Genomic DNA, 25,634 nt, shown 5'->3' with positions numbered 1-25,634 from the left:
CCCAGCCTAACAGCCTGAGTTCAATCCCCAGAACCCCCACCTGGTAGAAAGAAGGAATTGACTCCTGGACGTTATCCTCTGATCTCCACTCTCCCAACCCCCCCCCCACACACACACAAAATGAATTAAAAGTAATTTTTCAATGTTTAAATTCTAATTAAATCTTTTGGAAAATCTTGGCTATCCAATAAGAAATACTGTTTTCAGTAATGTGTCTCAGTAACAAAGGGGAAGAAAATGGGGGTTTGTTATTCCAAAGACAGTTTGGGTTTGTCATCAGTCAGGGGCCTCCTTAATGATGGAGTAGTTCCTTCACCAGGCCTAGTGAGGAATCCATTTGCTCTTCTGACCGGTAATGGCTCATTTTTCTCTCTGCTTTTCCCTTTGAAGACATGACAATGGATGAAGTCCGAGAATTCGAACGAGCCACTCAGGAAGCCACCAATAAGAAAATCGGCGTTTTCCCACCCGCCATCTCCATCTCAAGCATCTCCCTGCTGCCCTCCTCGGTGCGCAGCGCCCCATCCAGCGCCCCATCCACCCCTCTCTCCACCGACGCGCCAGAATTTCTGTCCATTCCCAAAGACCGGCCTCGGAAAAAGTCTGCTCCAGAGACTCTCACGCTTCCAGACCCTGAGAAAAAAGCCACCCTGAATTTACCTGGTGTGCACTCTTCAGATAAGCCATGTCGACCCAAACCAGAGTAACTTCATGTGACCATCCCGTGGGGTTTTATATTTTCATTTGGAGTGGTTTTTTTTTGTTTTGTTTTTTGTTTTTAAGAATCTTCTAATATAGGAAAAGACTGCCTCGTCACTCAGACACGTTCTTTGATCTCCGAGTGTGCATGTGGTTAAGTAATTTCACAAATAATAAGAATCCCCTGCATATGCCACATAGCATCATAGTAAATGTGAGACTTAGAAACAAACAGGAGGGGTTGGGGGTGGAGCTCCGTGGATAGAGTGCCTGCCTAGCATGCATGAAGCTCCAGGTCCCATCCCCAGCACTGCATAAACCAAGCATGGTGGCGCTCACCTACAGCGCCAGCACTCAGGAGGTGGAGGCAGGAGGATCAGAAGTTCAAGGCCAACCTCAGCTACATACAGTTTGAGGCCAACCTGGGCTGCATTAGCTCCTGTCAAAAAAACAAAAATAAAAATAATAAAAACAGAATCTGCTGTAGCCTCAGCTGTGGGCCAGGGAGGAAGCCTTGTTATTAGGCCCTTAATGAGGTTGGCAAGGAATTCAAGGGTAAATAGGTAAATAGATAGAAATAAGATGTAGCTTTGTTGCAAGGTGTGGTAAGATAACAAAGTCAATTTCCTCCCATCAAACCTGAAATTCTCAACAACAACAACACTCTCAGGTGCCCCATGCCTAATTGTCAATTTTAGACTGCTGACCACCAATACTTGAATTCCAGTTGTTACTAAGATTCCTATTTTGGTTAGTCTGACTCAGGATTTGGGGCCTATTTAACTCTTTAAATTTTTGAACATTTTAATTACCGACTTCTAGAGGCTCCGAGTACAATTAATGATAATGTCTTTATACCTTTACCAGAATTTAATAAAGACTCCACCTCTTTCTGTCTTTTAAAACGTCCCCCTTTCTGCCCTGGTGGCCTCAGAAATCAAGGATTTCACAGATGACTGTGACTTCTAGCTGATATACTGTGGGATGGTTTAGCGGAGAAACCAAGAGTCCCCGGTGAGACAATCATCCTTTTCTCTACAGGTGCCAACAAACCTTGGCTTGTCAGCTTCCATCATCCATTAAGAATCTAAATTAACTGAATAGAATTCACTGACTGTCTGCCCACACGAAGAGGTTGAGGGTGGACTAAGCTAATGGGCTTTACCACTATCTGAGTGTCTGGTGTATGAACCCTGCAAAAGAGAATCCTCCCCACTGGTTTTATTCTTAATAACATCTGGACTTCCCTGGAATGGGTTGCCCATCAGCAGACTTTAGAAAAGACTATCATTTCCTTGAAATTCAAATACTGGGGACTGGGGTATAGCTCAGTAGTAGAGAACTTGCCTAACTTCCCTAATACTACAAAAAGAGGAAACGGGGAATTCAGTAAATACTGCCAAGTGGGAGGAGACAGCCAGCAGAATTGTTGGTTCCTGTTTGTACACAGGAGTGGTCATCAGTGCCCCTCTGTCTTTCATTTCTGCGAGGCTGGGGGAGAATGGAAGTTAGAATCAAGGTTGACAGCTGGCAAGACCATTCATCAAAGTAGCAGAATGAGAGAAATCTGTCACTGTTGTACCTCACTGCCTTTAAACCCAGAAAGGAGGTCAAGTAGTCTCAGTGTTGAACAAGACAGAACTGGGCAACCCAAGCCCACACGCTAGCTAGCCTTCGTGACTGTGACCTCCAACCTCAGGAAAGGGAACATCCCCCAACACGGATTCCAAAGGAAACAAAATAGACCAAGGAGTGTATTCTCCTTTCCCCACACCACCCAGCCAGTGGACCCTGCTGCTTCCTCCTGAGTACTCCACACTGCAATGTCTCTGGGGTCCATACCCTCTCCCAAGGTGCAGGCCCTGGCCCCATGAACCCAGCACCAAAGTGCTTAGAGTGTCTAATCATTTCTTTATCTCTAGTTGGACATGTAGCTTAAGAGAAAAAGCACCCAGTACTCAAGGGAAAGCGATTACAAATAGCTTAGATCAACAGCGCATCTTTTCTTAAGAATGATAGTATTGTATTGTAGCAGGATGCTTTCTTTGCATGGTATGGAAGCATGAATCTTGCTCGTGGGAAAACGTAATCTTTTATCAAACCCTTTGGACTTCCCAGTGGCTCCCTCTCTGCACAGCTGTATTCAATGACAATGTTTGGCTTTAAAAAGCAAAATTCCACTTTCAGAAGATGGAGCTCCTGTATGTATCTGCTTACCATTTGCAAGCTGAATCAGGCTGGGGTGGGCTTGTTTATTTTCACATAGAACAAACTTCTTTTGTGCAGATTGTTAACCCATCTGGCACCTGGTTTTCCCATTAATACTGTGCTATTTTCCCTTTTCTACAATAGCGTCAGCAATTCAACATGCTTTAGAAAGTTACTTTCTGATTTCCGTTTTGTGAGTTGCTTTTATAGTCTGTTCAGTACTTTGGACATCAAACGCAGCGTGACCTATGGTAGTGTGATTCTTAACCAACACGTGTGTGTGCTTAAAATGTGTTCAGTTTTTCTGTCTACACGTAGTTTATGTGTGTTACAAATAAGGGAGGGGCAGGGTTCCAGATAATTGCTTTAGCTGCATTGAATATTTAATCCAGTCATCACAAAGCATAAGCTACTTCAATACTTCATAAATCTTGATTTCCGAGTATTGTTTGACTTTGTCCATACGTGGGTCTGTTTTTGTGGGATACAAGCCTGCGATGAATGTGTATATAGAACATTGAGAATTCTTAGAAGGATGGAAATGAAATGACTGCATGATGGAAATTTAGAAAGACAAAAAAAAAGATGAAACTTGAATTCGCTAAGCATGTTTGAGGGGAAAATAGAATCTTTAACTCAGTGCCTCTGTCTGCCATGTGGAAACCTTCAACTTTGTTCACCAAAATTGTATTATACCTGTATATATTTATATATATATAAAACATAGTATAATGAGTTACACACACCGCCAATTTTAAGTCTCTGGTAGCCAAATGGACGAAAGTAACCCATAGAATAGAACATGTGTTTACTCCCTCTTCATCTCTGATGTCAGTGGACACCATGACGATGACCACACGTTTTTATTTCGGGTGGCTTTTGGATAGGAAACCTCCCCTGTGCTAGTGTTGGATGTAGCACTGAATCGTTGCTTTGACTACTTTTCTGGGATAAGGAGGTCTGCATGTTCTTACTGCGTAATTTGTCAGGAATGACCTCTGAAGATCACTTCCTTTCAAGCTGTTGTAAGATTAAAGCAAAGAGAAAGAGTAACCAGGAAGCAGGCTGTGATGCATTTAGCTGCCACCATTACAGAGTAAACTGTATCCATTCATTGATAAACTGCCTTTGCATCCATGTGTGGGGAAAGTTGTTTTAACTTATTTATAGGTACATAGTAGCCATGTTTGGGAGTGTGGAAATAAATTAACTCAATTGTGGACATGGGTAATAAAGACATGGAAATTAAAACCCAGGCTGGTGAAATGGGTCAGTGGGTAAAGTCCCGTGCCACTGAGCTTTATGACCTGAGTTCAATCCCCAGGTCCCATATGGTAGGAGAGAACTGACTCCTGTAAGTTGTCTTCTGATCGCCACATGTGTGCAGCGGTATGCACACGCCCCTCCCCAATAAATTAACACATGTAATTTTTAATTTTTAAATAAAAAACAACACCAGTAACACCCCCAAAGTAATTATGTAGACTTTAATTCCAGCACTTGGAAGGCAGAGGCAGGTGAGTTTGAGGCCAGCTTGGCCTATATAGTGAGTTCCAGGCCAGCTGGGACTACATAATGAGACCCTGTCTCAAAAAGGCAATTATGTGGTTTTCTTTGAAGGCATTGTTAGAAACAGTGAGCTAAGAGACATCTTGATAAACCATTTTTCAGTGACGTTTCAGAGCGGATGTATTTGTGCATACTTTTAAATTTCACTTTCTGTAGCTCAGAGACAAGGTAATGGGTTGCTGGCTGCCTTAGATCAATAGGAATTTTATTTTTGAGAAAGGCCAGCATAAAATTGACTGTGGTTAAAATCCATAACCACATAATCCAATAGAGAGGAACTGTCTGATGGTCTCAGTATTTTTCTGACATCTGATCAGGAGGCTAGATGACAATCCACCCTGTGAGCCATAGTTCTTAACAATTCAAATCAAGAATTCCGTCCTTGCCTGTAAGTCAAAACTAGAGTGTCACACAGGAGCGCAGCATTGGGATGCTGACGTGACACACTGGATTCTTCCCTGTCCTACCTTCAAAATGATCCATTTGCATTTGATATCTAAGTGTTTAAGCTTTGTAGGAGTTCATACAGTAAGACAACGTGAATGTGTGGAGAACTTTGCCATTCTTAACTATAGTATTGTCATCCTGATTAACAAACGCTGTAGGAAAAGCCTCTCTGTGATTTGGCTTTCAAGTTGAAACTCTCTGTTGAATTGCCTGTCTCCCCCTTCACATTTTTGTGTGTCGCTGGAGAGAAAAGAGGTTCTTTTCAATTGATGTTATCTGTGTGCCACCGCTTCAAGTGTCATTGTAATGTTTACATTTTTGAGCTGAGATCTTGATTGGTTGACTTAGTCAAAACACCACTGCCACTGCTTAAAGGACCAAGAGTTGGAACACAGTGTGACGGACAACAAGCGAAGCAAGTGGAAGTTGATCCTCCCATGTCTCCCTCTGTGTCATTTTATGGCTGTACTATGTTGCCGACCGTTATTTATTATTGTTAATAACTTACTTTTCTTACATTCAGTTGTAAATAAAGTACAAAGCAATCTTCTTTCCAAGTGTGGCACTCTCTCTCTCTCACTCTCTCTCCCTCTTCCCCTCTCCCTCTCTCCCTCTTTCCCTCTCTACCTCTCTCTTAGTCTTAAATCAACACTGGCCATTGTTAACTTGAGGGTCAATGGGAAAAATAGGGAGGAGGTAGGAAGTGGCCAATTGCTACTACTTAGGCGGTACCGCCTTGTGTGCACCTGGTACCCTACGGCCAGGACCCTTGGTAGGGAAAGTCTGGGTGTCCTAATTTTCCAACCTAAAAATAACCAAAAAGACTCCATAACCCTATAGTATGCACACATAGGTCCTGTCATCCATCTCGGAGGCACATGACTGTTCTTCATGGAGTTTAAGGTCACATAGTCCAATGGAATCCTTGGGAACAACACCTAGGCAGGACACAAGACCCTTTCTGGACTGGTTAGGTCAATTTGTTTTTCCAGTCCTAGGAATAAGAACCCAGTACCTTTGGGTATGCCAGGCAAACACCCTACTGAGCTATATCCCTAGCAGGATTGTTTGCTTGCTTGCTTGTTTTTTGAAACAGAATCTTACTATGTAGCCTTGGCTGGCCTGGAACTCACTGAGAACCACCTGCCTCTGCCTCCTGAGTGCTGGGATTAAAGGCATGCACTACCATGCCAGGCCCAACAAATATATTACCCCTGCTTCCTTAGTCTCTGTGGAGCTTAAACAGAAATGCACCCTAATTCCATCTTCTAGTTAGTCCTGAGAGCAATGTTACAGTCTTGGGCTAGCTAGATAGCTCAGTGGGTAAAAGTGCTTACTGCCAAAACTCACCAACCTGAATTTGATCCCCAGAGTTTGATCCCCTAGGTTCAATCTCCAGGACCCACATGGTAGGAGATAACTGACTCACAGAAGTTGTCCTCTGACCCCTATACATGCTCCATTTCACACATGCGTGCGCACACACACACACACACACACACACACAAAATAAATGTAATTTTAAGTTTATTTTATGTGTATGAGTGTTTTGCCTGTATGTATGTAAATACATCACATGCATGTGATGCCCTTGGAGGCCAGAAGATGGCATTAGATCCCCAGGAACTGGAGTTATAGACAGTTAACTGTCATATGGGTGCTGGGAACTAAACCTGGGTCTTCTGCAAGAGCAACCAGTGCTCTTAAACACTGAGCCACCTCTTCAACCAAATAAATGCAATTTTAAGAAAGAGAAGTGTCATAGTCTGACAAGCATATAGCTTCCTATACTGAAAATTTCCCTAAGTTGTACTTCAAGTCAATGAGCTAAAACATGTTTGTTTTTGAAGTTTCAACTGCTCCACTACCACCCCCACCCTGCCTTTTAATTCTGTATTCAAAATACACAAACTTCCCACACATAGCTGCTGGCTGGCTTTCAGCCTGCAATCTTGGGCAGAGGCTGGCTGGATATTTACTCCTGGGACTGACTATATGGGGTCGTTAAATATTTGTATACTTAATGTTCAACATATAGATGCGTGGAACACCCTGGAGTTCCTCAGTAGAGTTTTGCATCAAAGCATTTTCCTACTGGAGTATAACCTTAGACCTCCCAGCACCCATGTGCTCTTTCTTCTAAGGTATCCTCATCCATCATTACCTAAGTTCTTTTCCCCAAAGAGCTTCACGCCTCTGACCTCCAACTGCACCTTGGCCTCAAGTTCGGGATGAATCTTATGTCCCTTCTCCAAGCCTCTTCTTGAAATATTCTTACATGAAAACATTGTGAGCCCCAAGGCTTTGACAGCTTTGCAACAACAGTGTGCATCTGCACTGGGGAAGTGGAGGCGGGGAAGTGGAGGCGGGGGATGGGATGGGAGGGTGGGAAGGGGGAGGGGGTGTCCAGGCAAGCCCTGTTTTCAAAGATACAGATGATTGACCTTGTCTGCCAGGTGACTTGCCTTCTGACTTTCCATCTACCCATAAGCTCTCGCTCTCTCTCTCTCTCTCTCTCTCTCTCTCTCTCTCTTCTATCGTGTGCAACTTAGTAGACTGTCTCATTCAAATCCAAAGATTTAACTACTTTTCTGTTCCTGGGAAAGCTGGGAACCAGAAGGTACTTTAAATACTTTTACTTTGTTCCCAGCATTTGCGCCTAATAAAAGAAGGAGGAAGAAGAGGAGGAGGGGGTGGGGCTGGGGATATAGCTCAGTTGATAGAGTACTTACCTAGCTAGCATATACAAACCCTGGGTTCAGTCCCTAGCACCACAGAAACCAAGTGTGGTGGTGTACACCTGTAATCCCATCACTGGGGACATGAAGGCAGGAGGATTGGAGAGTTCAGCCTTGGCCACATAGCCAGTCCGAAGCCAACCTGGACTATATGAGACTCTATCTCAAACAACAACAACAACAACAAAAGAAAAACAGGAACTTCCTGAATCTAGTCATTCTGTGCAGGAACGTTAATGGGATTTAAAGGATAAATTTGTTTCACTATAAATAGCAACTATGGGACCAGCAAGACGGCTCAGTGGGTAAAAAGGTGCTTGCCACCAAGCCTGACAGTCTGAATTTGATCTCGGGAACCCACATGGTAGGAGAGAAAGGACTCCTACAAGTTGTCCTCTAACCTCCACACTCATGCCGTAGTGCACATGTGCCCACACATAAATATTCTCTAATATCAGTTATGTGCATTGAAGGCAGACACAAAAAACGGGATTGTCACTTCTGCTCCTTTAACCTAATAAAGCTCTTTTCTCCAGATGTCCAGTTGGTTGGCATGGATATATTTGTGCATCTTCTCCCACAGCTCCACCCTGAGTACTCCTGGTACAACTCCCTTCATCGCTGGGCTTTGAAGCCAGTTTGATAAACTCCCTTGTTCTAGAAACTCTAGGGGGCTGCCCAAGCAGGGAGTCTCAGTTCCTCAAACTGGCTATAGCTGAGAATGACCTCGAATTCCTGATGATCCTCCGGTCTCAACCTCCCCAGTGCTGAGATTACAGTCATGTACCATCATGTCTAGTTTTATACAGTTGCTGGGGGTCAAGCCAGGGCTTGGTGCATGTCAGGCAAGCTCTTTAGCAACTGAGCTACATCCCCAGCTCTGCAAATCTTTCTCTCAGAAAGCACAGCTGGGGTTAGAAGTTTATAGTTGGGAACTTCCACTGTCTAGGCAGCTGTTAGATGAGACTGCGTTATTTAACTTGTTTCCAACTCTGCCTTCGGGCTTCGTCCTTGACCTGGTCCTCAGATTTTCTCACTGGGTCTTTGCCTTTTTTGCCTGACTTTCCGGCATCCTTATTCTTCTTGTTCCCTTCGGACAGCATTTTCACACCCAGGGAACAGCACCCACTGCAGCTCTGATTAGACTCTGGCTGGATGGACCGCCTTAAACTTAATGATGAGTGTTTTGGCCACTGTCACTGGAAGGGGGTTGAGAGCAGCCAAATCTGGATGATTCATAAAATTTTATCCCAAAATAACTTTCCCACTCCCAAGGGATTGTCCCCTGCAAGATGCTGGCAGCTGACGGCTCACTAGCAACCCTTGAGAATGGAGCTGAGCCCTTCAGCACACAATTGTTCCTATTCTGAGAGCATTCCAAAGATAGCTCGACACTCCAGGGTGCACAATGCAGATAAAATCTCTCTTCAGGGCCAAAAGTCTCTTCTCCAAGCTCCTCTTGGAAACTCTGAAAGATTTCCACAAGTTTGAATTTTCCCACCATCATCTCAAAATTACTCTGTTTCTTTGCATTTTGTGATAATCTATTATAGAAGTCTGTGCTGGATAGCTTTAGTATCAACTTGACACACCTGGGTTGAGGGATACTCAATTGGGCAATTGCCTTCATTGGACTGGCCTGTGGCCATGTCCATGGGGCACCTTCTTGACTGTTGAAGTGATGTGGGAGGGCCCAGCCCACTGTGGGTGGTGCCACCTGTGGGCAGCTGGGCCTGTGTTGCATAAGAAAGAAGGCTGAGCAGGGGCCAGGGGAGCAAGCCACTAAGCAGCATTCCTCCATGGCCTGTGCTCCAGATCCTGCCTCCAGGTTCCTGCCCTGAGTTCCTACCTTGGGCTCCCTGATGAACTGTGACCCAGGATATGTAAGCTAAACAAACCCTTTCCTCCCCAAGTGGTTAGAGTGTTTTGTCACAGCAGTGAAGAAACAAACTAGGACAAAGTCCAAGGAAGTGACATTTCACCTTTGTTAGATATTTAGATTTTAAAGATTTTTTATTTGTGTGTGTGTGTGTATACAAGTAGGTGCCAGAAGAGGGGGTCGGATCCCCTGGAGCTGGAGTTATAGAGGGATGTGAACTACCTGATGCAGGTGCTGGGAACCAAACTAGGGTCCTCTGCAACTGTAACAAGTACTCTTAACTGCTGTTAAGGACTCTCCTGTATTTATTTATTTATTTACTTATTTATTTATTTATTTATTTTTATGTATATGAGTGTATTGCCTGCATATATGTAAGTGCACCTGTGCGTGCAATGCCCATGGAAACCAGAAGAAGGTATACAAGTCCCTGGAACTGGAGTTACAGATAGCTGTTATCCACCACGTGGGTGCTGGGAACTGAACCCAGGTCCTCTGCAAGAACATCCAGTGCTTTTAACTGATAAGTCATCTTTCCAGCCCCACTTTTTTTTTTTTTTGAGACTGAAGATACCACTCTGTGACGATGCACTTGCCTAGCATGGATCAGGCCCTGGGTTCAATCTCCACTCCCCTTGATAAAGAATTTTCTATTTCTTCTAGAGACCATAGCTTCTAAAATGTTCATCTTTCTGTAAAGTGCGTCAAGGATATTGAGTTGTTTTATAAAAACACATTTGTACATGGCATGCTTAACAATTTTTACATCTGGGCTGGGCGTGGTGGCACATGCCTTTAATCCCAGCACTCAGGAGGCAGAGGCAAGCGGATCTCTGTGAGTTCAAAGCCAGCCTGGTCTACATAATGAGTTCCAGGCCAGCTGGGGATACAGGGAGACTCTGTCTCAAAAAAATCGAAAAAAAATTTTTTTACCATTAAATAATATATTCTCTAGGGATGAAAAATCTATGCTTTTCTTAAACAGTCATTATGGTTTATCATGTAGATTATTTCCTGGATTTTGCTGTTCTATAGGGTACTGTTATAAACCTCTTTTAACATGGTTTGTCTTTTTGTTTTTATTTTTGTTCAGTCATAAGGATTGAACCTAGAACCTTACACATGTTGAGCAACTCTATCACCAAGCTATACCCCCAACACTCTTTTTACTTTTTAAATTTTGAGACAGGGTCTTCTTAAGTTCCCAGGCTGACCTGGAACTCACTCTGAGCCCAGGAAGACCTTGAACTTGTAATTCTTCTGCTCCAATCTCTTGAGTAGCTATGATCACAAGCCTAAACCACCAGGCCTGGCTTATGTCTTTTTTTTTTTTTTTTTAAACCATGTCTAGACCATGGAGAAGAGACAAAACACTTACTTCATCTCAATTTACAATGGCCCAATATTGTTTTATCCCATGCTTGTAACTGCTCCTGTCACTGAGAGACTACAGCAGCAAACAAATGGGAAATTATATCTTCTTTTTACTTGCTTGGTTTTTGATAAATTCTCAGACACTGGGGCTGGAAAGATGGGTGAGCAGCTAAGAGTACACACCACTCTTCTGAAGGATCCAAGTTCCGTTCCCAGCAACCACATTGGGCAACTCATCACTGCCTGTAACTCCAGCTCCAAGGAGTCCCAATACCTTCTTTTGACTTACACTCACATGCATATACCCACACACAGACACAAACATATACACATAATTCAAAAATGATAAAAATAAATCTTTTTAAAATTCTTCAGATATTGGGGCTGGAGAGAGTGGTTAGCAACTGGTAAGAGCACTGGCTGCTCTTGTAGAAGACTTGGATTTGATTCCCATCACCCACATGGTGGCTAACAACCACTCTAACTCTGGTTCCAGGGAATCCGACACCCTCTTCTGACCTCCATGGGCATTGCATGACATGAGTGCACTTACACAGATGCAAGCAATACACTCATACACATAAAATAAAAATAAATATTAAAATCCTTAGAAATCAAATTACCTGATCAAACAATATTTTTGTGACTTTTATTACAAAAATTTCAATTCTTCCAAGGAAATTATACTAATTCACAATTCTGACAACATATGAGTAAAACTGGGTTTGTTTAAATAGGTATTTGCAGGAGCTTGGAGAGATGGCTCAGCGGTTAAGAACACTAACTGTTCTTACAGAAGACCTGGGTTTGATTCCCAACACAGAAAGCTAACAACTGTCCGTAACTCCAGTTCTAGGAGATCTGACATCCTCTTCTGTCCTCTTTGGGCTTTGCATGACACAGGTGCACTTAACGTACATGCAGGCAATACACGCATACACATAAAATAAAAATAATAAATAAAATATAAAATAAATAGGTATTTGCACTTTTTTTTTTTTTTTGGTCTTTTTGAAACAGGGTCTCCCTGTAACGCCAGCTGGCCTGGAACTCACTATGTAGACCAGGCTGGCCTTGAACTCACAGAGATCCTCCTGCCTCTGCCTTCCAGTGCTAAGGCTACAGGCACAACCATGCCCGGCTGGTATTTGCATTTTTGTAAGTTCACTATTTAGCAAATGCCAGCATACAGTCCCTACATAAACTCCTGGCCTATGGTATTCAGAGGCCAAATATGGTGAGAGAATCCAGACCCAAAGAAGCTGTGATTTCTGGGGTTTTGTTTTCTTTTTAAGAGGTAGAGCCTCATGTGGCTCAGGCTGGCCTCAAACTTGGTATGTAGCCAAGGATAACATCAGGAACTCCTGATCCAACTGTTTCTGCTTCCCAAGTGCTGGACTCTCAGTATCCATCATTATGCTCTGTTTATGTAGTGTAGGGGATTGAACCCAGAGCTTCTTACATGGTAGGCCAGTACTTTACCAATCGAGCGCTACATGCCCCACCCCTGTTTGTTTGTTTGTTTGTTTGTTTGTTTGTAGACCTTGTCTCACTCTGCAGCCTAAGCTGGTCTGGAACTCATAGGTGATCCTTTTGCCTCAGCCTCCCAAGCCATGGGATAACAGGTTGGAGCCAACATACCACCACTCTGTGGCATGTGGAAATCAGAGGACATCTTGAAAGAATTGGTTCTTTCCTTGTACCATGTGGGTCCTGGGGATCTAACTGAAGTCATCAAATTTAGCAGCAAGTACCTTTACTTGCTGTGATGGTTTGAATGAGAATGTCCCCCATAGGCTCCAAGTATTTGGACATTTTGTCCCCAGGTGGCGGAGCTATTTTGGGAAGTCTTAGAAAGTGTGGCCAAACTGGAGGAAGCATGTCATTGGGGGTGGGCTTACAGTTCTTAAGCCCTGCCCAAACACTGAATGTATCTTTACATGAGGATGTCCAGAAAACTACTATATTAAGAGCTGATGAGTATTTTTTGTTAGTGGAGAGAAAAATCTAAAAACTCAAGCATTCACTGTTAGATCAAGATTTGGGAGTCCCTGATTATAGCAGAAACTACACAAGGACCAAGGAGTTCCTCCTGACCACACAGGTTTTGTGGTGCTTCGGGTAGAACCTGAGGCTTGGTGCATATTAGACATGCTGCCCATCACTGAACTTCAGCCCCAGCCAGAGGCCTTCCAGAACCTTCTGTTTATTCTCTTGGAAAGATGTGGTACTGTATTGCATGTATGCTTGAAAAAAAAGAAGATAGCGCTGTATGTCCCATGCTCTGGAGCCATGAAAACTATCCTTGAAAACCAGAATGTTCTCTAGAGAAAAAGCTCTACAGTCATTTCACATACATAACAAGGGCAAGGTACAAAATTACCTTCTAATAGTTTGGCTAGTTCAGAATCTGTTTCCAAACTTTCAACCCCCCAAACCTATCTTTTAGGGGAGGAAATTTCCTGCTCCCTTTGTTTTTTGTTTCAGAGGTGTTGTTTAGTTGGTATTTTTGTTCTTGAAACAGGGTTTCATGTAGCCCAGGCTGGCCTTCAACATACTAGTAGCCAAGGATGACACTGAACTTATGATCCTCCTGCCTCCACCTCCTACTCACTGAGATAACAGGCATGCACCAATGTCGGTTCCTCCAAGTACGGCACAGGGGGAGAGGCCAGGACCAGCCTGGGTCCCTCTCTTGGGGGCTGAGCGGGATGGTGAGTGTCGGCGACTCAAAAGAACCACAACGAGTCGGGAGTCTTGTCAAGGCAGGAACTCACTTTATTGCAACAGGCATCAACTTATATAGTTTAAGCAAAAGGGGAGTGGAAAGGGGAGTGGGTATAGGAATGCGTCATCTGGGGCGATGACTGTGGGCCACTGGGAATTTACCATGCCAGCTGTTACTGGGCAGAGGCAATCTGAAGTCGGACCCTGCTGAGTCACCTCCACGAGGAAGTGACGGGCCAGAGACAGGTTGCCAAACTTTAGTCAGGCTCAGGAAGTTACAGTAGGCCTTATTTTCCTCTATGCCACAAGTATGAGGGTCCTGAAGGCCCAACACACCAAGAAGTCAATCTTGTACAGTGCTGGGGCTCAAACCCAGGGTTTCCTGCATGCTACACCAGTTCTCTACCAACTGAGCCACATCCTCAGCTCAAGTCATTTTCTAAGATCCCCCAAAAGCCTTAATAATAGCCCAAGTAACAAGAAAGTGATATTTTGGGGCTGGAGAGATGCCTCAGTGGTTAAGAGCACTGGCTGCTCTTGCAGAGAACCTGGGTTCAGTTCCCAGCACCCACAGTGTGGCTAGTAATCATCAGTAACTCCAATTTTAAGGTATCTGATGCCTCTTCTGGCCTCCTTGAGCAATAACTCAAGGGGGCATTTACATACATGCAGGCAAAACACTCATATATATATAAAATATAAATAAATAAATAAATAAAGTGGTATTCTGAGAATAAGGAGAAATATGCTTCTGCTTAAATACATAAAATCAGACCCACAAAACCTGCTTCATTCTCACATATGCAACTTGTGAAAAAAACTAGGGCTGGAGAGATGGTTCTACCAGAGGACTCAAATTCAGTTCCCAACACCCACAACCACCTGTAACTCCAGGGGATCTGATGCTCTCTTCCCGGCCTCTTTGGGCACTACACACGCATGCATGCACACACACACACACACACACACACACACACACACACGCACGCACACACGCACTCACACACACACACACACAGATGCACAAATAAATACAAATAGAATTTTTTTTAATGTTAGTTAATTTTGATTACCTGGTGGCCAATGGAGTTACACTCAGATTCTTTGAACTTGACCTACTACTGCCCATCACAAAAATGGCAAAAGCTGCTTTTTTTTTCTAATATACTAAGCCTAATTTACATCTTAATGAAAAGCTTTTTAGCAAGATAAGGCACCTTCCCTACTTGAAGAAGGGATTTGAGACATACCTGATTAATACACAGTTTAACTTTAAGGCCAACGTTTTTCTAATTGGATTTGCTCAGCGATGCTCCTGCCTTAGTGGAAATTCTTCAATGATTCGTTTTCACGTAAAATCAACCCAAGTGTCCCTACGGAGGCATAAGCAATTATCTTGAAAAGGTTGGGCATGGTGGCATACACCTTTAATCCTAGCACTCCACACACAAACACAAAAAAATCTTTAAAATCAACTTCACATCTGGAACCAAATACAAATTAATTTTTTTTACATTTTTGCTTATTTTTTTCATGGATGTGTCAAGACACACGTGTGGAGGTCAGAGGACAACGTGCCGGAGTCAGTTTTCTTCTTCCACCATGTGAGACACAAACTCAAGTTGTTAGATTTGACAAGTTGGGACTTTACCAACTAAGCCATCTCACCGGCCCGAAATCAGTTATTTGAAGTGTTTTTAGTGAGATTCTCTTCTTTACCTCGCTGAAAAAAAATTTTTTTTACACTTCAGAGGAAAACTGAAAAAAGATAATTTAGAAAGTAGAATCTTCAGTCTCCCAAGGGCTCAGCTTGGCAGCCTTTCTTCCCACAGGGAGTCACAAAAGTTCTCTCAGCAAAAATAAAAAAGAAGATGGCTGCAGTTTGGTCAAGAAAGGGCTGGGCTACAGGGATGGCTCAGTGGCTAAGAGCACTGACTGCTCTTGCTGAGGACCCAGAGGACCCAGAGGACCCACAAAGCAGCTAACAACTGTCCCTAACTCCACTTCCAGGGATCCAATGCCTCCTATTGACCTTTGTGGGCACTGTATGCATGTGGTGAACTTATAAATATGTATGCAAAGCACTCAGACACATAACACAAAAAATACAGAGAGAGAGAGAGAGAGAGAGAGAGAGAGAGAGCTAGGCATGGTGGCACACTCCTTTAATCCCAGCAGTCAGGACAGAGGCAGGCAAATCTATGAGTTCAAGGCCAGCCTGGTCTATATAGTGAGACCCTGTCTCAAAAAAAAAAAACAAACAAAAAACCATAATTTCTCTGTGAACTTCAGAGATGTCATTTGACAGGCTATAGCCTGCTTCACAGACACAAGTCCCTCCATCTTTGTAACTTTCAGATGTAAGTATAGCTTGAAAGCAATGTGTTTTCCAGGGCTGAAGAGATGGCTCAAAGGTTAAGAGCACTGCCTATTCTTGCAGAGGACTCGGGTTCAATTTCCAGCACCCACTTAGCAAGTAACAACCGTCCATAACTCCAGTTCCAGGGGCTATGACTCCCTCTTCTGACCTCTGTGAACCATTGCATGATATGGGTTTGCTTACTTACATGCAGCCAATACACTCATACACATAAAATAATAAATAAAATATATTTTTTAAAAAAGATCTTAGGTTCTTCCCCTCTTTGGAATTCTTGCTGCAGAGGAATGATCTTCAGACCTGTCTGCCTGAATTCTGATACTACTGTTTTGCTCCCGGCTGTGATCTGAACATTTTCTTTCAAGGCGCACTGAGATTCCCGTTGTGTCTCAGAACATCTTAAACCTTGTTGAAGAACTACCCAGCATTCAGCTATCTGCTGTTGGTCACTTTTCTGTTGCTGTGATAAAACACCATGACCAAGGCAACTTAGACAAGAGTTTATTTTGGTTCCAGAAGGAGAGTCCATAATAGTGGGGGAGGCACGGTGGCAGGCAGCTGGAGCAGAAAGCTTAGAGCACACATCTTCAAGCATGTGCAGGAAGCAGAGAGCAAAACTGGAAATAGGGCCAGGCTAAGAACTCTCAAAGCCCACCCCAGAGACATACTTCCTTCAGCAAGGCCACACCTCCTAAACCTCCGCCAACAGCACCACCAAGTCACACGTCTATGGGAGACGGTTCTCGTTCAGACCACCACGTCTGCTACCTTCCTCCTCCACCTTCTCCTGCCATCAAAATGGTCCCTGTATGGGTCTGGAGACATGGCTCAGTGCTTAATAGCACTGACTGCTCTTACAGAGAACCCGGGTTCGATTCCCAGCACCCACATGGAGGCTATGAACCAACCTTAACTCCAGTTCCAGGGGAATCTGAAGCCCTCTTCTGACCTCCGTGGCATTGCATGACACAGGTGCACTCACACACATGCAGGCAATACACTCATACACATAAAATAAAAACTCATACACATAAAATAAAAATAATAAATAAAATATTAAAAAAGGTCCCTGTATAAGTATTCTATCAAGCCAGGTGTGGAGGTATACACCTGTAATCTCAGCATTTTGGAGAATAAGACAGGAAAATCATAAGTTTGGGGACAGCCTGGGACTCCACATTGAGTTCTAGGCCATCGAGGCTATGCAGTAAAATTTTGTTTCAAAAACAGTATAAGATAGCTGGAGAGACGGTTCAGCAGTTAAGAGTACTTGCTGCTCTTGCAGAGGATCCAGGTTGGGTTCCCAGCACCACATGGCAGCTCAGTTTACCACCATATGTAACTCCAGTTCCAGAGGATTCAATGCCCTGTTCTGTACCCATGCACATAAAACTTTAAAAATTAAAAACAGAACCAGGTGTAGTAACACTCACCTTTTGTCCTAGCATTCAGGAGGCAGAGGCACGTAGATATCCATGAATTTGAGTCAAGCCTGGCCTACACAGTGAGTTTCAGATCAGTCAGAACTACAGAGTAAGACCCTGACTTTAAAAAACTAAATAATTAAAAATAAATAAACCGGGCTGGAGAGATGGCTCAGTGGTTAAGAACACTGACTGTTCTTGCAGAAGACCCGGGTTCAAATCCCAGCACCCACATGGCAGCTAACAACTGTCTGTAACTCCAATTCCAGGGGATCTGACAGCCTCTTTTGTCCTCCATGGGCATTGCACAACACAGGTGCATTTACCCACATGCAGGCATAACACTCATACCCATGAAATAAAAATAATAAATAAAAAATATTTAAAATAGGGGCTGGAGAGATGGCTCAGCAGTTAAGAGCACTGACTGCTCTTGCAGAAGACCCGGGTTCGATTCCCAGCACCCACATGGCAGCTACAACCATCCTTAACCCCAGTTCCAGGGGATTCTGAAGCCCTTTTCTGACCTCCGTGGCATTGCATGATATGGGTGCACTCACATACATGCAGGCAATTCACTCATACACATAAAATAAAAATAATAAATAAAATATTTTTAAAATATTTAAAATAAGTAAATGAATAATAAATAAATAAATAAATAAATAAACCAACCAACCAGGACCTAGTAGCACAGGCAAGTTCCAGGCCAGCCTGGACTAGAGGCGATCCCATCTCAAGGAAAACAAAACAGAAACAAATTTATGTGTATGTATCTACATATAATTATGTAGGAATTTCCTCAAACTGAAATATTCCCTCTGAACTGAAATGCTCCCTATGGAGGGAGGAAGGAGACGGGAGTTGAAACTCAGGGAGTAAACAAAACGAGGCCCCTCCCCAAGGTTGCATAAGCAGTAAACAATTGCTGTAACTGGTACAGGGTGCTCTAGCGATGCAGCCTTTGTGAGTCCTCCCCCAGGCTGGGGTGGGCTGTTTGATTATACAGCTACCTTTGAGTTGTCTATGCTCCTATAAATAATCTTTCACCCATGCTTCTGTAAATAACCCCAATAAACTCATTGGTTCACCAATATGGACTTGGGTGAGACTGTTATTTTAGTCTGTTATCTGTGCCCCAGAAGAGTCACGTGTGTGAGTGTGTGTGTGTGTGTGTGTGTGTGTGTGTCTGTGTTATGTCCCTTTAACAAACTACTTACTGTACCTCAACCAATACATGTCAAGCAACTGTTAACCCTTGATGACAAGTCCATAATAGGCAACATCCTCTGTTTTGAAGACGGACAAGCATCCCTTCCTACCTGGTTTGTAATTAGACTTCCTTATTGCATATTTAGCACCTGATTTTATTCTAGGAATGAAATGTGAAAAGCAGTATCTTCCTGAGGTCTTCATAGCCATGTAGCCAAGTCGCATAAACATGACAAATAGTCCCAATGGAATGTCCATGGCACACAGTGTAATGTTCAGGGTCACAGCTGCCTTTGAAGACCAGCCTTTAAATGTCTCTAATTAGTTAGAGACATTTAAAGGGGCTGGAGAGATGATGGCTCAGTGGTTAAGAGCACTGGCTTTTTGAGACAGGGTCTCCCTGTAGACCCAGCTGGCCTGGAATTCACTATGTAGACCAGGCTGGCCTCAAACTCACAGAGATCCACTTGCCTCTGTCCCCCAAGTGATGGGACTAAAGGTATCCACCACCAGGCCTGGCAAGAGCACTGGCTATTCTTAAAAAGGACGCAGGTTCAGTTCCCAGCATCTACATAGTGGCTAACAACCATCCATAATTCCAGTGCTGGTGGGGGGGGGTGTCTGACACCCTCTTCTGGCCTCCATGGGCATTTCATACATGTGGTGCACCACAAAAATAGTATTCTAAAGCATCTCCCTCTTGATGCCCCAAGGTACACAGGTACACAAGTGGCTAGGGACGTTCTTGACCCAACTAACCACAGGGTCAACTCCCTCACTTCACTGATGTTGTCACTTAGCATTTTCTCAAGGACCCTTTCTATAAACCTTCCTAACTGAAAGTTTACACACACAGAGACACACACACACGCGCACATACATACATACACACACACACACACACACACACACACATATACACTTCATTCCTCCCTCTGACCTTTATTTTTTTCCTCCCTGATACTTAACACATTGCAAGTTATAAAGTGCGATAACTAATCACACCTTCCTGAATCCACCACCTAACCTAAACTAGAATACTATCAATATCTAATTTGCATATTTATTTATTTTTGGTTTTTTGAGACAAGGTCTCGCTGTAGTCCTAGCTAGCCTGGAACTCACTATATAGACCAGTCTGGTCTCGATCTCACAAGATCCACCTGCCTCTGCCTCTTGAGTACTGGGATTAAAGGCATGCACCACCACACCCAGCTCCTGCATAGTTCACAAAATCCTCCAACTATCAAAACCAAAACCAGGCATGGTGATATACACCTGTAATCCAAACACTTATGGGGCAGAGGCAGGAGAAAGGCTAGAAGTTTAAGGCCAACCTGCTCTATATAACAAGTTCCAAGACTGCCAGGCCCCTGTGTTAGCCAGGCGTGGTGGCACATACCCTTAATTCCAGCACTTGGGAGGCAGAGGCATGTGGATCTCTGTGAGTTCGAGCCCAACCCGATCTACGTAGTAAGTTCTAGGCCAGCTGGGGCTACAGGGAGATCCTGTCTCAAAAAGAGCCAAAAAAAAAATCAAGAGTAAAAATGATCAAGAAAGTTCTTCATGTCTTTATAGGGCATGAGTGATATCATTCATATCCCTACCAGTATATAAAATAAGAAGGCAAAGGGCAGCATAAGGATGTACTATACCATCATTTGTGTGAAGGGAAAGACAGACAAAGCAAACACATATACATGTATGGAGTGTGCATGTGGGAAGAACAGGGTAGCCAGGGGTGTTTCTATCATGTGCTCCTTTTTTTGGTTTGGTTTTATTTGAGTCAGGGTCCCACTGTGTAGCCCTGGCTGGCCTGATACTCACAGAGATCTGCCTTCCTCTGCCTCCCCAGTGCTGGGATTAAAGGCTTGTGCCACAGTGTTAGGCTTTATATTGTTTGTAAAGACAGAGTCACACTATGTGACCCAGGCTGGCCTCTAACTCCTGATCTTTCTTCCTCAGTCTCCTGAAGGTTGGGATGACAGGCAAGCACCATTTTGCCCTGCATTTTGCCTGCATTCTCTTTTTTGAGAATTCTGTGAACGTGTAGCCTGTGCTGTTAGTTGCTCAAGCTGTCAAAACAAAGTGCACAGATCAAGTAAGATTTTTAAAAAGTTCCCTTCCCCTCTCTGTCCCTCTCTCTCTTCCTCTCCCTGTCCCCTCTCTGCCCTTCTCTCTCTTCCTCTCCCTCCCTGTCTCTTAATATTTGAGACAGGGTCCCATAGAGCCAGGACTGCCTTTGGACTCCTGATCCTCCTACCTCCACATTCCTACAGTTTCTAAGTGCTGGGATTTATAGGTGTGTGACATCATATCTGGCCAGATTGAGTGATGTTACAATAAAAATTTTTATTTCCTGACAATTCAGAAGACTACAAGTCTGAGATTAAAGTGTCTCCAGGGTTGGTTTCTTCCAAGGCCTTTCTCCTTGGCTTACAGACGGCTGTTTTCTCCTTACATCTTTATGTGGTCCTCTGTCTGTGCCTCTGTCCTAACATCTCTTAGAACAAGATCAGTCGTATTGCATTATAACTCACCTAATGATTTCATTTTACCTTGAACAACATTTTTGCTTTCTATTCTTTTGGGCTTACTATTTATTTATTTATTTATTTGTTATTCATTATTTATTTATTTATTTTTATGTGTGTGTTTTGCCTGAGCATATGTAGGTGCACCTGTGAGTGCAATGCCCACTCAATACCCTGGAACTGGAATTATAGATAGTTGTTAGCCACCATGTGGATGCTGGGAACAAAACCCAGGTCCTCTACAAGAGAAGTCAGCACTCTTAACCATCCATCTCTCCAGGCAAAACTGTTTTATATATATTTTTTTATTTTTGCTATCTTTGTGTGTATATGTGTACAGTGTATGTGAGTGGGGGGACGCACATGAGTGCCATAGAATGCATGTGGCTTTCCAAAGACAACTTCAGGCGCTGGTCCTCAACTTCACCTTGATTGAGGCAGACTCTCTTATTGTTTACCAGGGCAAACGGCAGGCTACCTGGCCTGAAAGCTTACAGGAATTCTTCTGTTTTTACCTCTCATCTTGCCATAAATATGCTGGGATTATAGATGTTAGTTACTGGGTCCTGCTTTATGTGGGTTCTGGGAATTCAAACTCAGGTCCTCATGTTTGTGTGACAAGCACTTTACCACAGGGCTGTCTCCCCAACCCTCTAATTTATATGTTATGGAAGGGTCTCATTCTTTTAGCCTAGGCTGGCCTGAAACTCACTATATAACCCAGGCTGAGCCTAGGGTAGGATTCCTCCCACTAGTCTACACACTGGGACTCCAGGGCCTTCCACCAGACTCAGGAAAGGTTGCTCAGTGCATACCTCTTTTCTTTAAAAATAATTTCATTAGGGGTTGGAGAGATGGCTCTGTGGACTGAGTACACAGTAGTACTAGCTGCCCTTGAAGAGAACCCCGGGTTAAATTTCCAGAACCCACATGGTGGCTAACAGCTATCAGTAACTCCAGTTCTAGGGGATCCAATGCCCTCTTTTGACCTCCTCAGGCACTGAATGACATGGGTACACTTACACACATGCAGGCAATACACTCATACTCATAAAATAAAATAAATTAAAATAATAAATAAAATATTTAAAATAATAATTTCACTGGGGCTGGAGAGAAGACTCAGCAGTTAAGACCCAAGAATGTTGCTCTTACAGAGGACCCAGCATCCACATCAGGCAGCTCACAACTACCTATAACCTTAGCTCCAGGGGATCTGATGCTCTCTTCTGGCCTCCAAGGGTACCTGTACACAGTGTTGCAGACACACATACACATAATTTTTAAAAATATTTTATTTATTATTTTTATTTTACATGTATGCTTGTATTGCCTGCATGTAGGTAAATGCACCCATATCGTGCAATGCCCATGGAGGACAGAAGAGGCTGTCAGATCCCCTGGAACTGGAGTTACTGACAGTTGTTAGCTGCTACGTGAGTGCTGGGGATTCGAACCCAGGTCTTCTGAAAGAATAGTCAGTGTTCTTAACTGCTGAGCCACGTCTCCAGCCCCAATACACATAAATTTTACAAAATAAAATTTTATTATATTATTCATTTATTTGTGTGTGTGTGTGTGTGTGTGTGTGTGTGTGTGTTTTCAGGCCTGGGAGGGGGCATGGCTGTGCTATGCCATGGGTGTTGAGGACAGGGGGACAACTTACAAGAATCGGTTCACTCCTTCCACCATGTGGGATCCCAGGGTCACCAGGCTTGTAGCAAGTGTCTTTACCACTGAGCCAGACCTGAGTGCCTCTTTCCTAAACCACAGATCTCTGAACAGGCAGGTAAGCTCAATCCCCATGCATCCCTTTAAGTATTAGTAACTGTACAGCAGTTCTCAGAGTGCTGCATAGAAACCCCAGGAGTCCCAATACTTTAGTAGAGTCCTCAAAGAGGAACTATTTTTATAGTATTTTTTAAGATGTAATTTGCATTTTTCTGTACACCACGGAGCTACAGAGGAGCTCAAAGATAGCTGACATCAAAACCAATTGAATTCACAAGCCAGAGGGAGAAAGTACCTGTGTTCTTAATAAGTCAGACCTTAAAGAGATTTTCAGTAATGCCACCCTTTGCATTGGTATTTTTAAGTATTTTTCATTAAGAAATGGTATTCACGTTAATATGTAATATATGAGTTTTTAGTTATGCATTTTTATTATTTTAAATTATTTAATTTGTAAATTTATTTTTTACATGTATGGGTGTTTTGCCTACGTGTATTTAGGTACACCTGTGTCATGTAATGCCTATGGAGGCCAGAGATGGTGTTGGATTCCCTGGAACTGGAGTTACAGAAGGCTGTTGGCCTCAATGTGAGTTCAGGGACCCAAACCCGGGTCCCCTGGAAAAGCAGTCAGTGCTCTTAGTCACTGAGCCGTCTCTCCAGCCCCCATTGATAAGTTTTTTAGAATGTAAAAGAGCCAGACAAGGTGGCACATGCCTTTAACTCTAGCACTCATGAGGCAGAAGCTGGTGGATCTCTATGCCTTTGAGGCCAACCTCGTCCACATAGTGAGTTCTAGGCCAGCCAGGGCTACATAGTAAGACCCTGTCTCAATAAATAAATGAATAAATGAATAAACAAAAAAGAAAGAAAGAATAGTGAGTGTAAAAAAGAGTCAGGAGTGGTGGCACATACCCGTAATCCCATCACTTGAAAAGCAGGAGGATCCCAATTTGAGGCCAGTCTGGGCTACAATAGCAAGACTGTCCCAAAACCCCAAAACAAACGAACAAAAAAACAAGTATGAAAAGGAGTTCAAGAACCCATTCTAGTATTGTAAAGCCGGAAAGGGGAGGGAAAGCACAAACAGTATTATGGTTAAGCTTTTGCTGTTTATTCATTAATCTCACAAAATGTTCATGGAACAGAAACTAGAACCCCATCACCTGGCAGATACAGGAGTAACTTGGTCCTCCCAGTACTCGATCCATGCTACAGAAGCAGCAGCAGCAGCAGCAGCAGCACCTGTACCCAAAGTCAGACATGTCTCAGAGTCAAGGAAGACTGTCCAGAGAAGTCTAGGCTGAGACAGAAACAAGGGATGTAGCAAGCAAGGTTTCAATACAAGGGCTGATTGTGCAGGGAGGGAAAGAAAAGCTTCTCAGAGATGCCTGTGATAAATCTCAACACAGGCAATAGTGCTTTTCCCATTAGCAAAGCGACCAGATCATTTTGAAAAACAAATGTCCTGTTACTTTACAGGAGTTTACGCTAATTCCCACCTCATTGCTGCAGGTCCCCTTTCTCCCTTGCTGTAATACAGTCTCAATGAGGAATCTACACGTAAGATCTGTACAGATGTTTAATGAAGACTGAGGCATTTTGTAACACCCGTAACATTTATTTAATAGTTGCCTATTTAGTTTCTCCCTAAGAACATGCATATTTTTAAATTTTTGATTATTTGAAAAATAATCAATTGAGCCGGGTGTGGTGGTCATGTCTTTAATCCCAGCATTTGGGAGGCAGAGGCCGGCAGATCTCTGTGAATTCAAGGCCACCCTGGTCTAAATAGCAAATTTCAGGCTAGCTGGGGCAACAGGTTTCTGTCTCAAAAAGACCAAAAAAGAAATTAAAATCAAAATTTTAAAAAATCAGTTGAATTACCCACATTTATGTTAACCGCCCCCCGCCCAAAAAAATCGAGCCTGGCCAAATTTAGCTCAGGGAGTTTCAATTTCACTTTTATTGTGACAGCATCTCCTAGCATCCTAGGCTGCCCTCCAACCTGTGATCTTTCTGCCTCAGTTTTCCAAGTGCTGGACCACACTCTGCTAGATCAATCGATGGAGCTATCTGTCTATCTATCAATCTATCTATCATCTATCAATCTACTTTCCTTCCTTCCTCTTTCAGATTTTTATTTTATGTATATGAGTGTTTGACTACATGTATGTATATGTACCATGCCTGTGCCTGGTGCCTGGTGCAGGCCAGAAGAGGGAGGGGATGGTTTGTGGGCCACCATGTGGGTGCTGGGAACTGAACCCAGGTAAGAACAGCAAATGTTCCTAACCCTTGAGCCATCTCTCTAACCCCCCCCCCCGTTTTTTTTTTTAACTCAAACTAGTTTGAAATTCTGTAATCTGGAAGAAACTTTCCCGCCAATGCCAAAACAAAAGATAAATGTCCACAGGGACATCTCTGCAGGCTTCTGAGCGCAGAAGCTATTAAGCACTTTAGGAACAGCACCTTGAGAGTTACCTACAGGAAGAATTTTTTTCCCCTTTGGCATATTGTGGTAGGGATTCCTAGAGCTCTCTTATAATTTTTTTTAAAATCTAGTTTACTTAGGGCTGGAGAGATGGCTCAGTGGTTCAGAGCACTGGTTGCTCTTGCAGAAGATTGGGGTTTGATTCCCAGCACCCACAACTGTCCATAACTCCAGTTCCAGGGGAATCCGAAGCCCTCCTCTGACCTCCGCAGGCAATG

At 43.4% G+C, this 25,634-nt stretch overlaps 1 protein-coding gene and 1 non-coding gene across 3 annotated transcripts in view; one reads left to right on the top strand and one right to left on the bottom strand.

Moving 5' to 3' along the window:
- Pitpnc1 (phosphatidylinositol transfer protein cytoplasmic 1) overlaps positions 1 to 5,480 on the top strand; it is a 337,842-nt gene extending 332,362 nt beyond the window's left edge. For both annotated transcript variants that reach the window (XM_008843193.2, XM_008843192.2), the window contains one exon: positions 391 to 5,480. In XM_008843193.2, the coding sequence (XP_008841415.1) occupies positions 391 to 396 (6 nt within the window). In that variant the 3' untranslated portion in view covers positions 397 to 5,480. The remainder of the gene's footprint in view (positions 1 to 390) is intronic.
- Positions 5,481 to 10,881: 5,401 nt separating this feature from the next.
- Positions 10,882 to 11,011, bottom strand: LOC115072067. The gene has a single exon (XR_003851127.1). It is a non-coding gene; the product is annotated as a small nucleolar RNA SNORA20 (small nucleolar RNA).
- Positions 11,012 to 25,634: the final 14,623 nt, after the last annotated feature.

Source organism: Nannospalax galili, unplaced genomic scaffold (genome assembly GCF_000622305.1).
Source record: "Nannospalax galili isolate Female #2095 unplaced genomic scaffold, S.galili_v1.0 scaffold781, whole genome shotgun sequence".
Classification (NCBI taxonomy): Eukaryota; Metazoa; Chordata; class Mammalia; order Rodentia; family Spalacidae; genus Nannospalax; species Nannospalax galili.
This window is presented reverse-complemented; position numbering and strand designations above follow the sequence as displayed.